This window comes from Macadamia integrifolia, chromosome 12 (assembly GCF_013358625.1).
Source record: "Macadamia integrifolia cultivar HAES 741 chromosome 12, SCU_Mint_v3, whole genome shotgun sequence".
NCBI lineage: Eukaryota > Viridiplantae > Streptophyta > Magnoliopsida > Proteales > Proteaceae > Macadamia > Macadamia integrifolia.
The window spans coordinates 17,416,261-17,431,008 of NC_056568.1; the positions used below are offsets into that span (position 1 = coordinate 17,416,261).

The 14,748-nt window shown below is 38.0% G+C and overlaps 1 protein-coding gene across 1 annotated transcript; it reads right to left on the minus strand.

Annotated features, from left to right (window-relative positions):
- Window positions 1-538: 538 nt before the first annotated feature.
- Window positions 539-13,584, minus strand: LOC122057195 (fe-S cluster assembly factor HCF101, chloroplastic). Its single transcript, XM_042619219.1, has 16 exons — window positions 13,213-13,584; window positions 12,984-13,130; window positions 11,482-11,624; window positions 11,342-11,392; window positions 10,875-11,030; window positions 10,236-10,379; window positions 10,008-10,150; window positions 5,058-5,127; window positions 4,733-4,828; window positions 4,558-4,647; window positions 4,376-4,429; window positions 2,689-2,812; window positions 2,159-2,283; window positions 1,337-1,459; window positions 857-925; window positions 539-760 (listed from the first exon to the last, which is right to left on the minus strand). The coding sequence occupies exons 1-16, from the start codon at window positions 13,280-13,282 to the stop codon at window positions 755-757; spliced, it is 1,611 nt and encodes a 536-aa protein (XP_042475153.1). The 5' UTR covers window positions 13,283-13,584; the 3' UTR covers window positions 539-754.
- Window positions 13,585-14,748: the final 1,164 nt, after the last annotated feature.

Sequence of the window (14,748 nt, forward strand, 5' to 3'; positions counted from 1 at the left end):
GGATCCCCACCCCATCAGCAATCTCAGGTCTCTTAAGGCTTGAAGATAGTTAAGATTGCAGTATTGTTTTTCTATTTTTATTTTGAAAATCTTCTTTCGTTCAATTTTTTGATAATTTCAGGTTGAGCCATTGGGCCGGACCGGAGACTAACCTGTTTTGATGGTTGCCTCCCAGTTCAAATGGTTTAACCCCCTGATTGTCTGGTTCAAGTTGAAAAATATGAATTAGCACTTGTTTAACATTGCAGACTCAAGGGGCAAGGGGTAAAGTGGTTCCACCATTTGTGTCATTTCAGTTGATGTAGCCGATTGGGTTGAAGGGATTGAATTGCGTTTCAGGTAGGGAGGGATAGGTTGAAGGTCGACAGGAACGGAACACCCTTCAAGATAGTACTCATGTAGGAGCTGTACTCTTGCTAGGATAGTAATGGGCACACTGTTCGCTCTGTCTAGGAATTGTGATGTAGTGATGGGTGCTCTTAGTTGGAGGAGTCGAGTAAAGTAAGTGGAGTTGAAGTCAAGGTTGAACAACGTAGGCTGAGTAATACTGAAATCTCTTCTTCAGTATGTGGTATTTTGGTGTAGAATTAATATTTCAATGGTTATATCAAACTATCTAGAATGTACATAGATATTTGTATCCTCCAAAGAAATCAAGAAGAAAAAAGATCACACTTAACAAACTCCATTCGGCATCCAGGTTTAGCTTTTTGTTTCACTAATCGATATCTCTTCCAATTTCCATCTGCACATATCATGCCTGGGACATAGCAAGTCAAAAAACAGGCTATGAGAGACTAACATTAGGGTGGGGGGGGGTCCACACCAACAATAGCATCAATAGTAGAAGCTTCACCTGCACAGGAGTTGGTTCTGGAACATCAACTAATCGCTCTATAGTTTGCAATTGATCGTAGGGGGCAATCTGCACGATGAAAAAAACACGGGTCAGTAACCAACAAGAATCTTCCAACTCCATTTTCAACATCCATAACTAGATGGTTTGGAAATGTACAACAAAGACCATTGGACCAATGACAGCTGCAGCAAGGAGTTATATGTTTATGGTGCAGTTGATAAATAGTTGTTGAGTGGTAGACTGCAGAGGTAATGTAGAACTGCATGAGAAATGTTTTTCATGTGGGCCATACTAGGTTGGCATCTATGATGCATATTGTCAGGAAGAAATATCAAAACAAAGACAAGGCCTAACGAATGGGAAGCTGAACAGATGGATGTCTGCTAACTGTACAATTTGATATAATCTGCATCAAATGTCCTCAAAACCTTCATACAAGAAAAATAAGTAAATAACAGTCATGATGTACTAATTCACCTGACTAAATCCATCTGGCCATGTAATTGAAACAGCATAGTTTCCCATAGGCCGAATATCTTCGGGTTCTATGTCTTCAGGGACATCTGCATATTGCAATTTCTGCTCCCCGGTCCACTCATCCTGTTTCAACAAAAGAGCCAAAGTAACCATTGAAGGAATAAGTTGGGAAACAGAACGGGTAGAATGCTTTAAGAGAATATACAAACAATGGTTAAAAGTGAAAACCAACTCTTCTTCTGTTTTCTTGAAGTCATCATGATACAAGATTTACTGTATAATAGAGTGACCTTTTATGCGATTTAGGCTAGCTAGTCTTTACTGAGGTAACCCCTCCAATTCACACAGTTGACTTCAACCTCTAGGTACTGTGTTTAGTGGAAAACATTCCACTAGGTCTAACTGCTCAGCTTCAAATTGTAAGATACTTGAAACTAAGATATCAAAATATGGAATAATCAAGTGTTGACCATCTTTTATACACTAGAAACCTTGTAGTAATGAATAACGAACATGGATTAGGATACAATCTGTGCAGTTTCAAGAAGAATACCTAACCGGGAAATATCTCCTTATGTGTATGGACAAATCATATTTGCTTCAAGGTTTTAGCATCAATATTTTTTTATTTTTTTTATATTTACACTCGACAACAGAGTTCCACATTGCACCACACAGTGGTGCCAATGCATTACAATGTTATCTTTTGGGGTGTGATAAATCTTCCTACAAGAATATTTTCATTCTTAATCATGGGAGGATATTTCAACGTAAATTTACTAAGATAATATAAATTCATAGTTGAAGGTGAGATCCACGTACGACACTTTGGGCAGAGCGGTCATTCCGTCTAACAGTTGCAGGATGCAGAAGGAACTCTTCATTTGAATTTGGTACCTTAACCTTGATTGCTTTAATAGATTTGTCATATCTTACAGCCGTTGACACTGAAAAGACAAAACAATCTATCAGTAAAATGAAGCTAATATGAATAATTCATCGTCCATAAATGCTCCAGCTCTTTAGGGTGTACCCAGTGCGATGCCCCTGCTACTGAGGGGTCATAATGTACCCAGCCTTACCTCCGCTTCACGGAGAGGATGTTTCCCGACTCGAACCCGCAACCACTAGGTCGCAATGGAGCAACCTTACCGTTGCGCCAAGGTCTACCTTCTAAAAACTCCAGCTCTTTATGATCAAATAAAGTAAGAATTCAAATGTGCATACTAGCAATGCAAGTATCATATGAACCAATATTGGTAGATACTTAGGAAGCAAGAGATGGTCCAAATTCTTTTACACCCAAGAAAAATATAGATAGCCCCCATCCAAATTTGAAGGTGTTAGAAAACCTTGTTGGCGAATCTTTGCACACTGTTGGACAACACAAACACCAAGGTCCTGGAATGTCTTGGAAACTTCCCCTAGAGGATCAGCAACTACTTCAGGCATTCCACTATCTCCAGAAGCAGACAGCTGAAAAGTGAGATGGATACACATAATTTAATATTCTGAACCAAGAAATCCTACAAGAATCACTTGCAGGATTGAGTCGATTCCACCACAATTTAAGTACAAAATGAGAGTGGTCTGAACGGGAGTGAAGTAAGGCCTCAGGGTGTTTTAGTGATTCAGGATTAGGAAAATTTAAGGCACCCAATTCTTCAATTCATCCTTAAGCACTAGAATCAGTGGTTTTTCCTGAACATGTTTTAATTACAAACATCAAAGAGGATCACTTTTGAATCAGTTTATATTTTAACAATAATAGATAGAAAAAAACCTCAACAAAATCAAAGTAGACTGACAGAAGGGGAAAAGTTAAACAGAGGAATATAGAAGGTTTTGTAAAAAGATTTGACTTAAGAGACACAATTCATAGGAATGACATAGGGAGATGAAAGAATTCAAAGAGCAACAATCGACTTGTATAGACTTATCCAAGGCATTGGACCAGATCATAGTTGTCAAGGAGACTAGACAATCCAAGGTGTTGGAGGGGCACCTAGGCCACAAGGCGCCTTCCTAGGCGTCGCTTAAGCACCTGTATATGACCATATGTAATATAGCAATGATAATTTACATAATTATATTTATATGCAACATAGAAGTTGTATCAATGCAATATATATATTATGCTAGTAATGACCTAATATGAAAAAACCGACATATAATAAACAAAGTATAGGATATAATATAAACAGATTCATAAGAAAACAACGTAATAAACATAAATCAATGTAAACTCTTGAAGTGTCAACATGGCGTGTTGTCGCCTTGGACCCAAGAAAAAGCTCGGAGGCCTAAGCGGCAGCTAGGCGACTCCTTGACAACTACGGTCCAGAAAAAATTAAGAAAAGAAACTAGAAACTGACAGCTACCACTGTAAGATAAAGAACATGGCTCTGAGAAGCTCATAACAGAATTTGAAAAGAATGAAATGAACCTATGATTGGTAAACTATGCTACATCGATCAGTAGATGATGGACTGGTTGTACATAATAACTTATCTCGAAACTTCTCTGTCTGGACATAAATGCTATGATTGGTAAACTATGCTACATCGATCAGTAGATGATGGACTGGTTGTACATAATAACTTATCTCGAAACTTCTCTGTCTGGACATAAATGCTATGATTGGTAAACTATGCTACATCGATCAGTAGATGATGGACTGGTTGTACATAATAACTTATCTCGAAACTTCTCTGTCTGGACATAAATGCTCCGAAGGAATTTTAAGTCTTCCTTAACTAACAAATTGACCCATACAATTAAGGGAAGAGCAAGCCTTTCCTATGAACAAAATATATTGAATAATGCAGCAAGTAAGAGTGACTTAAAATCGGTGATTTTATTAAGCAGAAGATATGGATTAACAGTTTGCTTCATTTGGTTTCTTCTTTTCTAATTGTCATCATATTTTTCTGGTCTGTCTTAAAGATTTAACAACATTCATGCTCTGTCCACATCTCCGATCAAGAAACTGTCATTATGTACGAGTTCTAATGAGAGGAAGCAAAACTTAGCACATACAGTTGGTCTAATGGGAAGCTCAAACAGATGGGGGATTCCAAACTGTTGGACGACCTGCAAAGATATGAATAAAAACATTAGCAAGATATGGTTGTATTGACTTTAGTCTATTTATCTAGAAGGCATTCAGAGAGTGGAAAGGAAATAGCTCCTAATTTAGATTTTTCAAATCAGTTGCGTGCCTGAGAACCCGAACCTCTACCAAATGGGTAGTAGCGTTTTCCATCAGCATCGAAGTGGCACATATTTTCAACTACAGAAATGCATGGAACCTGGAAAACCCCATGATATTGAGTAAAAAAATGGGTAAAATGGAATGGAAAGTAGGTGGTTCTTCATCATCCATGAGTTTCCCACCTTAAGCTTTGAAAACATGCGGACACCTTTCGCTACATCTATGAATGCTAGCTTCTGAGGGGTAGTGACAATAACAGCTGCAGTTAATGGGACTACCTGAAAGTTGAATTCACCCAGGTAAAAATGCAGGAAGCTTTAAGAAGAAGAAACTTATGAACTGGATAAATATAATTGAAAGTGCAAGTATGTGCAAAAACACTAGACAAAGAAATAAATAATCAAATAATATGCTAAATACAATAAGAAAAGTTTCCGAGCATTTAGTTTTGGTGTATAGGTCTAATAATTGCTTAAGTTGAAAGAATATGAGGATAAGAAGCAACACCTGGCATAAAGTAAGTTGGATGTCACCAGTTCCAGGAGGCATATCAATAACAAGATAGTCTAGCTCTCCCCTGTATGATTAAAAGAACTAGAATCACAAAAACTGAGTATTAATGTGTCAACATCCAGAAAATGAAACTAATCTTTAATCAGCAGGGGATTAATAGAATCAGTGACTTTACGTTGACCACTGGCATTGAATATAATAGTCTTTAAATATGAGTAGATCAGAAAGCAAACAAATTTTGGTTCTCTCAACAACAAGTTTCTTCTTTTCCCCTAAATACTATAATTACAAGGGAAATCTCAAGGCTGAGTTGTTGATATTTGTTGACAAGGGAAATCTCAAGAATGTATCTTTGTACTGACCCCAGCCAACAAAATCTACGGCATTATACACCAGGTGCCAACGAACCAACATGTTGCATAAATTGCATTCCATCTAGTCCGTCAAGAAATTTTTTGAAATAATTACCACAACAACAACAAATCAGCCTTTTTTCCCAACTGAATGGGATTGGCTACATGGATCCGCAAGATGGTAAAATAAAAAAAAGAGAGAAAAAGGAAAAACAAAAAGCAAAGCAACACCACAAGAACATCCCACATAAAAGTAGTCGGCTACATGGATCTTTTCCCTCCAAACATCTCTATTAGAGGTCATACTAGAGTCAAGGCCTACCTCAGGCATGTCTTTCCTTACAACATCCTCTATGGTCATTTTAGACCTGACCCTAGCTCTTTTAGCTCCTTCCATCTGAATCTAATCACTCTTCCTTGCTCAGGCATTCTAAGGCCTCCGTTGAACATGGTCATACCACCGTAAACAACATTCTTGAAGCTTGTCCTGAATCGGGGGTAGCTTCCAAATCAGCTCTAACCCAATCATTTCATACTATATCTCTCCTAGTTTACTACACTTATCTTATCTATGTTACTCTTCTTAACTGGCTAACATTCTGCCCTATACATCAAAACCGGTCTTACGACAATCCTATAGAATTTTCCTTTAAGCTTTATAGGGATACGTCAGTCACAGAAAACTCCAAATGCACTTCTCCAATTCATCCATCCTACTTTTAATTCTATGAGAAACATCATATTCTATATCACCTTCCTTGTTTATGGTTGGCCCCAGAAATTTAAAGTAGTTGCTTTGCAATATCTCTCTCCTCGATTTTCACCCCTTTGTTATCCGTCCTTGTGCAACTAAAGTTACACACCATATACTTCGTATTCGTTCTATTAATTTTAAGAACTCTTGACTACAAGGTAGATCTCCATAACTCTAACTTATTGTTTATCCCAGCTACTGTCTCATCCATCAGGACAATATCATCGACAAAAATCATACAAAATGGAATATCACCTTGAATGTTCTTGGTTAAATCATCTATGATAAGCGTAAATCTAATCCTTGATGTAACCCAATTGTAATTGGGAACTCACTACCTTGACCTCCCACAGTTCTCACACTAGTCACCACACCCTTATACATGTCTTTAATTATATCCGCATATTTACTCGACACTCTTCTCTTCTCTTCTCTTCTCTTCTCCAATACATACCAGATTAACTTTCTGGGGACTCTATCATGGGCTTTCTCTAGGTTGATGAAGACCATATGGAGACCCTTCTTGTGGGCTCTAGATCTTTCCATGAGCCACCATAGTAGGCAAATAGCTTTAGTCGTGGATCTACCAGGCATAAAACCGAATTGGTTCCTCGAGATACTAGTTTCTCTTCATAGGTGGGCTTCGATAACCTTCTCCCATAATTTATAGCATGATTCATAATTTTTATGCCTCTATAGTTGTTGCAACTCTAGATATCACCTGTATTCTTATAGATTGAGACTTCAATACTTCTCTTCCATTCATCTGGCATTTTTCTTGTGCTCATAATCTTTTCAAGCAGCTTGGTTCAAGCTCTTCTACACTTCAATTGGGAACTCATTTGGGCCTGTGTCTCACCCACTTTCATCTTTTTTAGGGCTTCTTTAACCTCGGTCACTCCAATCTTATGTACATACTATGTTGCGTGATGTCTTGGTAGTGCAATCTTCCAAGCCTACTCAATCTATCACCATTTAGTAAGTCACAAAATACTCATCTCTTCGTAATATCTTCATCTTTTACTAACAATCTACCATTATCGCTTTTAATACATCAAACATGATCGAATCTCTACTCTTCCTTTCTCGTATTTTAGATATCTTAAAAAAAACTTTTTCCCCTTCTATTCTTCGCCCTTGCTTTCCCCACAAACTTCCTTGCTTCGTTTCTGACACCCTTATACCACTTTTTATCTTCTACCCCCTTAGTCCTTTGCCTAGTTTTAAAATTATCTTTCTTAAATTTAATGGTTTCCTGAACCTCCTCATCCCACCATCAAGTCTCTCTACAGGCCAAACGAATACCTGTTGTCATTCCTATAACATATTTAGTAGGTTTTTAATACAATCTGTTATCTCAATCCACATCATGTTGGTCTCCCTCAAAATCCAACCTTCCTTGCGTGCATGTTATCGGTAAATGACCCCAAGTAATCTCCTTTTAATCTCCACCACCTTACCTTTGAGCAACAAGTTTCCCTAACTTATGTTTTGGCATACTGAGGAACATATCAAGAACAACAATCTATGTTGAGAGGTTCAACTCTCCCCAGTTATAACCTTACAACACTTGCACAACAATCTATCGGACCTTCTAGTAAGGAAGAAGTCTATTTGGCTTGTTGCCCACTTTTGTAGGTCACTAAATTCTCTTCTCCCTCTTCAAAGAGAATGTTCGCAATGGATAGATAATAAGCTATCACAAAGTCTAAAATTGAGGTCCCCTCCTCATTCCTCTCCCCCACTCTATGTCCTCTATGAACCTCTTCATAGCCTCTCTTATCTCTTCCAACATGTCAATTTAGGTCACCTCCTATAATATTTTCACCCGAACCAAAATCTTGCATTAAACCATCCATGTGTTCCCAGAATTGTAACTTACTACTTTCATCCAATCCTATTTGGGGAGCATACGCACTAATAATGTTGACAACCTCTTTCTCTAACGCAACCTTGATGGATAAAATCCTATCTCCAATTCTTTTGGCATCCACCATATCTTTCTTTAGATCTTTGTCCACAACCATGCCTGCTCCACCTCTACTACTTTAGTCTCCCAAATACCAGAGTTTGAAGTCATGCAGCATCTTAGCTTGTTTACCCTTCCTTCTAGTCTCTTGATTGCATGCAATATTAATCCTTCTTCTCCTTATAACATCTATCAGCTCCAAACTCTTACCCGTTAGTGATCTAATGATCTAGGAAGCAAATCTACTCTTACGACCATGGGCAATATTCTTAACTCGCACATGCACATGATGTAACATTTTTTGGCGCAGCGCATTTCTTACGGGGGATGTCCAAGCAACATGACGATAAGACATAGAACAAAGGAAAGGAAAGGTAATAAAAAAATATGAGGTCTGTGCAATAGGTGATTGGCTGATTATAATAAAATGCCGGCTGCCAACTTGACGCACCTATATGAAAATAAGTGTATATATATATAATAGGAATGTATAAAAGGAAATAGTGCGAGGGAACCTAACCAAGGTTCGAAAACTCGGCGATATCTCGCCGAAATCTCAGATATTTCGGTATTTTTTTTTTTTACTGAAACGAAATGACATACGAAACATAGAAGTACATAATTTCGGTCATCTCAGTCATTTTTTGGTCATTTTAGTCATTTCTTTTTGAAATGTTGCTCATTTTGGTAAAAAATGTGTTGAAATTCCAGCCATCTCGGTCATTTTGTTTTGCTAATTTTGGCCACTTCAGCCATTAGCCCCCCCAAAATATCCAAGCGAAACACATGGAAACAACGTATACCGTTTTGATGAAATTTTGGTTTCTCCAAAATTTTTGGTATTTGAAACCACCGAAACATAGAAACGAAACGAATTCTTGAACCTTGCACGTAACACATTAAACAGATATGAAACCATAACACATCGTCCATCAGAGATGAATGTTCCATAACTTCATACGGATGGAAAAGGAACTTCTTTTATTATAACTTAATTCTGGCTTTATTCTATGAGAAGTGGCTAAAAGGCCGTGACCAGGCGCAAGTTTTTTCCATAGCTAAAGAGTAAATGTAATCCCTCTATCAGATCCTTCAAGTTTGGGTTGAACAGAAGGTGGCAAGAATATTTGAAATGAAATGGGCAACATGTACACTCACAAAGGTCCAATACGATAGAGAAAATATTCAGTAGTCTGCAATGACACACAGCGAAGCAATACAGAAAAAAATGAAGCAAACTTGAGTAAGAGAAAAGATGTTGTTGATGCCGGAAAGCTTGTTGTCCAGGATCAGGTTGTTGAAGGTACTTCCCTAGTTGGGCTGCTCAGAGATCAGTAATTGTTATGGAGGGTCACTAATAGAGAACCTGGCCATCTCAATGACTCACACTCACCTGTTGTTTATTAAGGTGTTTGTCTAGGCAAGTCATTCTTGAAACTAGGGTGGTGAGAACATCATACAAAATCAAACTTTTTAAAAAGACTTTGGTTTTCAGATCCTCTTTCGGTAAGGAGAACCTCCAAGACTTCAAAAAAAAAATTATTCATCTTGCTCTTCTACAGGTCAATTCTGCAACTAATCAAGCAATCAACAGTGCACACAATTTGAATTTTTTTATGTTCCTCCTTGCGTTTCTGTTTTCAAAGAAGAGGACAAGGAACCAATAGGTGAAATAAAAAAACACCCTATGGACTGAAAGACTATTAATAGTATTATATATATATGTGTGTGTGTGAGTGTGTGTGTGTGTGTGTGTGTGTGTGTGTGTGTCATTTAAGTTCTTAGGTCCATGTAGAACTAAGTCCATGCAAAGCAGAAGTATGAATGAGAATTCAGTAGAAATTCCAAACTACAGTTGACTGTCGTACCACTCAGTAGTAGTCAGCAACTGGTTGATGACGCCTGAAACCATTGGGCCTCGCATTATTGCACGACCTTGTCCAGCAAATCCAAAAGATACCAACTTGACACCCAAGTATTCGGTTGGAATTATAGTATTCTTCTCTGGGTTCTAAAGGCAGTGTGTTCAGGGTCACTAGTACATCAATACACTGAATTTTTATTTTTTTCCATTAAAATAGTGCATAGAATCTTACCACCAGCAGCAACCGATTTTCAGGGGATACCATTGTTGGTAGACTTGGCCCATAAACATCAGCATCAAAGATGCCTACTCGAGCACCCATACCAGCCAAAGTATAAGCAAGATTTATGGCTACAGTTGATTTTCCCACACCTCCCTGCACATCTTGAAATAAGAGACGCTACAACATTATGGCTATAGTTGATTTTAACCAGGAATGTAGAAAGGACTATATTGAAGATCTGATTGGAAGATGTCAGACATAACTAGAGACTTGTGCAAACCATTGAGACAGGAATGTAATCTATCAGGCAGACCAATTCTCAGAAACCCAGCAAGTGTTTTCATGACAGTCTTGCTGCATGTTTGGATCTTTGGGATCGTTTCCTGCTTAAGCTGTAAAAAATTAGGAGAAACCTGGGTCCAGGCCATACAATTTGCAATGTCTTTCACTTGTCCATGTCAAACCTAGTCTCTATCAATCTTACCAAGTCAAATTGTCTGAATTTCCAAACCCAAAGTTGACCCAGGTTTAAAGATCATTATCTACACCCGGATTTTGGTTAACATATTATTGACTGGAACTGGTTTTGAACTGAATATATCTAAAGGCCCCATATCAGACATATGCTAGCCAACAGGAAAACTCTACCTTGCAACTTGAGACTGCCACAATATTTGAAATAGTCTGTAGACCCATTGGAAGTTGACTCCCAAAAACAGGTCTAGCAGGCTGCGCTGACATTGTCACATTAACTTTTGTAACCCAAGGAAGCATCGCAACCACCTCATTTGCCTTCTGCTCAAACTACAAATACATTAAAGATTGTTAGCAATTTTTCAAATGGCTTCACAGACAAATCATCGATGAATTGATCCATGTAATCAAGATGTTTGGAGATTCTACTAAAATTCTTTGGTGTGAACAATATATCTAGTCAAAGAGTAAATTTTCACTCAAACAAATTATTAGGAGAAAAAAAGAAAAAAGACTCAAGTACTTAGTCTTCTACATCTTTGGATGATGAGTGAACCTTTAGTAAAAGAAAAAAATTCTACCATTTGAAACATACAGCAGATCTTGATTAGAACAAAAAATGGTGGTTGTATTTCATTTACCATGTCCTTGACCGGACATGCTGGCGTAGTGAGCTCCAACCGAAATGAAACCTGAAAGATGCAACTTAGAATCTTTTAGCAAGGGTAGCCTCTTATGCTTGCAAAATGGAAGAAGATCAACATGTAAATGTTTTAATTACCTCTCCCAAGTCTTCATCAACAAGTAAATCTTTCACAAACCCACATGAGACAATGTCAGTCCCAAAGTCCGGATCAATGATCTGAGACAAGGCTTTCAACACATCTTTCTCAGAAGCGCTTGTTGATATGGTGGAGCTGCCAGCTACAAGGAAAAAAAAACATCATTCAATCGAGATGTAGAATGATCCAGGACAAAGAAACAAAAGAATGTCACACAGAATAACTAGAAAACAGAATAATTGGCTGGCAGAATAGAAACGTTTTCTAGGAAATTGCAGCAATGCCATAAGATGACTCAACTCTTGGGCTAGGCTGAAGAACTTAGAACCTCTGCCGGGAGGAAATGGAAGTATACAACAGCTCACACTTTTGAAGGATCTGGGGAACCTATCTAATCACAAAGCAAATTTACAAAGGGCTATCATCATGATGAAAACAGCCTTGTGCACTGGTTGAGTTGCGCTATTGCAACATGTTGGTTACAGGTTCAAAACTTGGAAACTGTCTCTCCTGCGAAGCAGGGGGTAAGGCTGTGTGCACTTGCCCCTCCCAGACCCTGCAGTGACAGGAGCCTTGTGCACTGGCTTGCTCTCTTTTTTTTTTTTTAGTCATCATGATGAAAACATTATTTTCAGTGCAACAGTGATGCAGAGGTCAGAGAACATAATGCAGAAAGCAGAATTTGCTAGATCCCTAACAAATAATACTCGATCCTTTTGGAGTTATATGGATCAATTAGTTATGTTCAGAAACTGTTCCAGCTCAAAAATCATTCAATCAAGGATTAAAAATTTATCCCTCCATCATCTCGGTATTACCCTAGATTTTCTGTTTTCGTTCTTCAAAATCAAGAAAGGGTTTGTTGTGACTTTATTGTCACAGATTGTTGAATATTCTTAAACGTTTTCTTCACTAAAGTTAACTTTGGAGCAACCTACGCAACATCTTAGTTTTTAAATCATCTTTACATGATGCATTTTCTTAAGGGTGGAATGCTAATCCAACAGCAGCATGGTGTTTTGTGCATGTCTTGGAAAGGTATGTTAATCAATATAGGATTACGCACTCACCAACAAGCCTCACTAGAAATCACACATGGAGAACCCTTGCATTCCTTTTTCCTTCCAGGAGGACTAGCATTCTTTCTGACAGGAAAAAAGAAATTGAGTTCTTCACATAAAAAATGATGCAGCAATCAAGATAAACACCCCACCCCCCCCCCCAAAAAAAAAATCCTGTTCAAATTTAATCACCCCATACTGTCTCATTAATTATGAAGAAAGATTATAACAATCAAACTCTCAGAAACAGAGTGGCACTCAATTAACAAGTAACCAGAAGATAAACCCAAATATTTTCTCTCATGATGTGATAAAGTAGTTCCCTTTTATAAAAATGGACTAAGAATCAATAAAACCAGTAAATTTAAGTAAAGACATTTAACTGAATTCTGCAAAATCCCAAACTGGGTTCAGTTATAAAGTATAAAGGAGTCACAGACCTTCCACAGGAGCAGCTCTAGTGGCTACTGGGCTCGAATTCGAGTTCGACCGGTTTTGCGATGGCCATGCAACTCCCTCATGTCTTTGAAATGCAACGCAAAAATTAACTTGGGAAGGATGAACAGATTTCTTTGGTGATGTATATCCTACAGGAGATGATTGGCAAAATGGGTAAGGGAAACAACAAAGTCAGAAATTATAAGAGTGGCAACAAGGGGAATCCATTACCTCTATTTAGTACTGAGTCTAAGGTTGGAAAATAGAGATTGGTAGAACATAGGGCCTGAAGAAGTTGCATTTGTAATAGAGAGAGAGAGAGAGAGAGAGAGAGAGAGTAGAGTGCAAGGTGAGGGGAAGAGTTTTTCGAACCGCAAACTTGAGAAATCCAGTCAAACTTATCGCTTTGAATAAATAGTTAATCTAAAGAGAGGAAATCCAAGGAAGAAGTTTCGATAATCCAGATCTTTTTTGGCCCCTAAAAGTTCCAAACTACCTCTGATAATTGAGTAGCCTCTGTTATCCGTTGAAGACAGTGGCTTCTCCTCCTTGTGGAGATAAATGCCCCAAACTACTTTTCGAAATTCTTAAGTGGGTTAACACCTCACTCCCATCAAAAGGAATCTTTCCTTTCCGATTTATGGGCTTCGGACGTGGGCGTGGTCCCTTTAAGAACTGGGCTCGCTCGCTCTCTCTCTCTCTCTCTCTCTCTCTCTCTCTCTCTCTCTCTCTCTCTCTCTCTCTCTCTCTAGTTTATTGGTAATTGGTCTCTTTGGAATGGCATCGAGTGAGGTGAGATTAATTTTGGTCGAGTAATATCAGTTTCGATAGCATGCGAAATCATCAGTAGATACACAATGATACAAACGATTTATTAAATAGTTCTTTGGATTAAGCACTTTATTTTTTTTCTTTTTGGTAAACGGTTATGCAATTGATTCACACCTAATTGTGCCACTTACAAGGGTGATGTGGTAAATCTAACAATTGTGTACATATGGAATGGGACAAGGGGGAGAGGGGAAATGATCAGCCCTCCTCCCATGAAATGAAAAATAATGCATTAGTCGGTGTTTTCTTGTATGTTCCCATTGGTCCATATGTTTGCGTAGGGGCCACACTCCCTCACAACACGCACTTCCTCAAAATAGGGGGTAGTGTTCTCTGTCCACAAGTGTGGCTTCTACACCTATGTGAGACCCAGTCACCCCCTCACCTTTTGGTTCAAATATGGAGAGTTGGGAGGTCATTTTAAGAGAAGAGGAGACAGACATACACTAGGGTGTAGGCATGCTCCTGGACATGAAACTTTCTTCCATAATTTTTACCGTAATCTAAAAGAGAAAATCAAAATGAGACCTCAATTATTGTAATATAAAAAGAACAGTCTAAATGAGACCTCTATAGTAGTATTTAAACTTAATGTCTATTTTGATTATCCCTCGTCTTGTTCACAAAAAATTTAAAGCTAGGAATCAAAGAGAGTTTTAAAGAATTATCATTGTCTTCTACATTTTTCGGGTACATGAAATGATAGATTATACCCTCACTGAAAAAAATAGTGTCATGTCATATTAAAGGGTAAAAAGAATGTATGAATACAAAGTGTTTGATCCCTTATTGAGCGTCAATACAAAATCCCTTTAAAAAACAGTACAATACATAACCACATAACCATGAGGGGAAAAAAGTAAGGTATGAACATGAATAGGTGCTGAATAGGTGTCCTTATGATAATCTTGTCCCATTGTCATCATATCTTTTTTT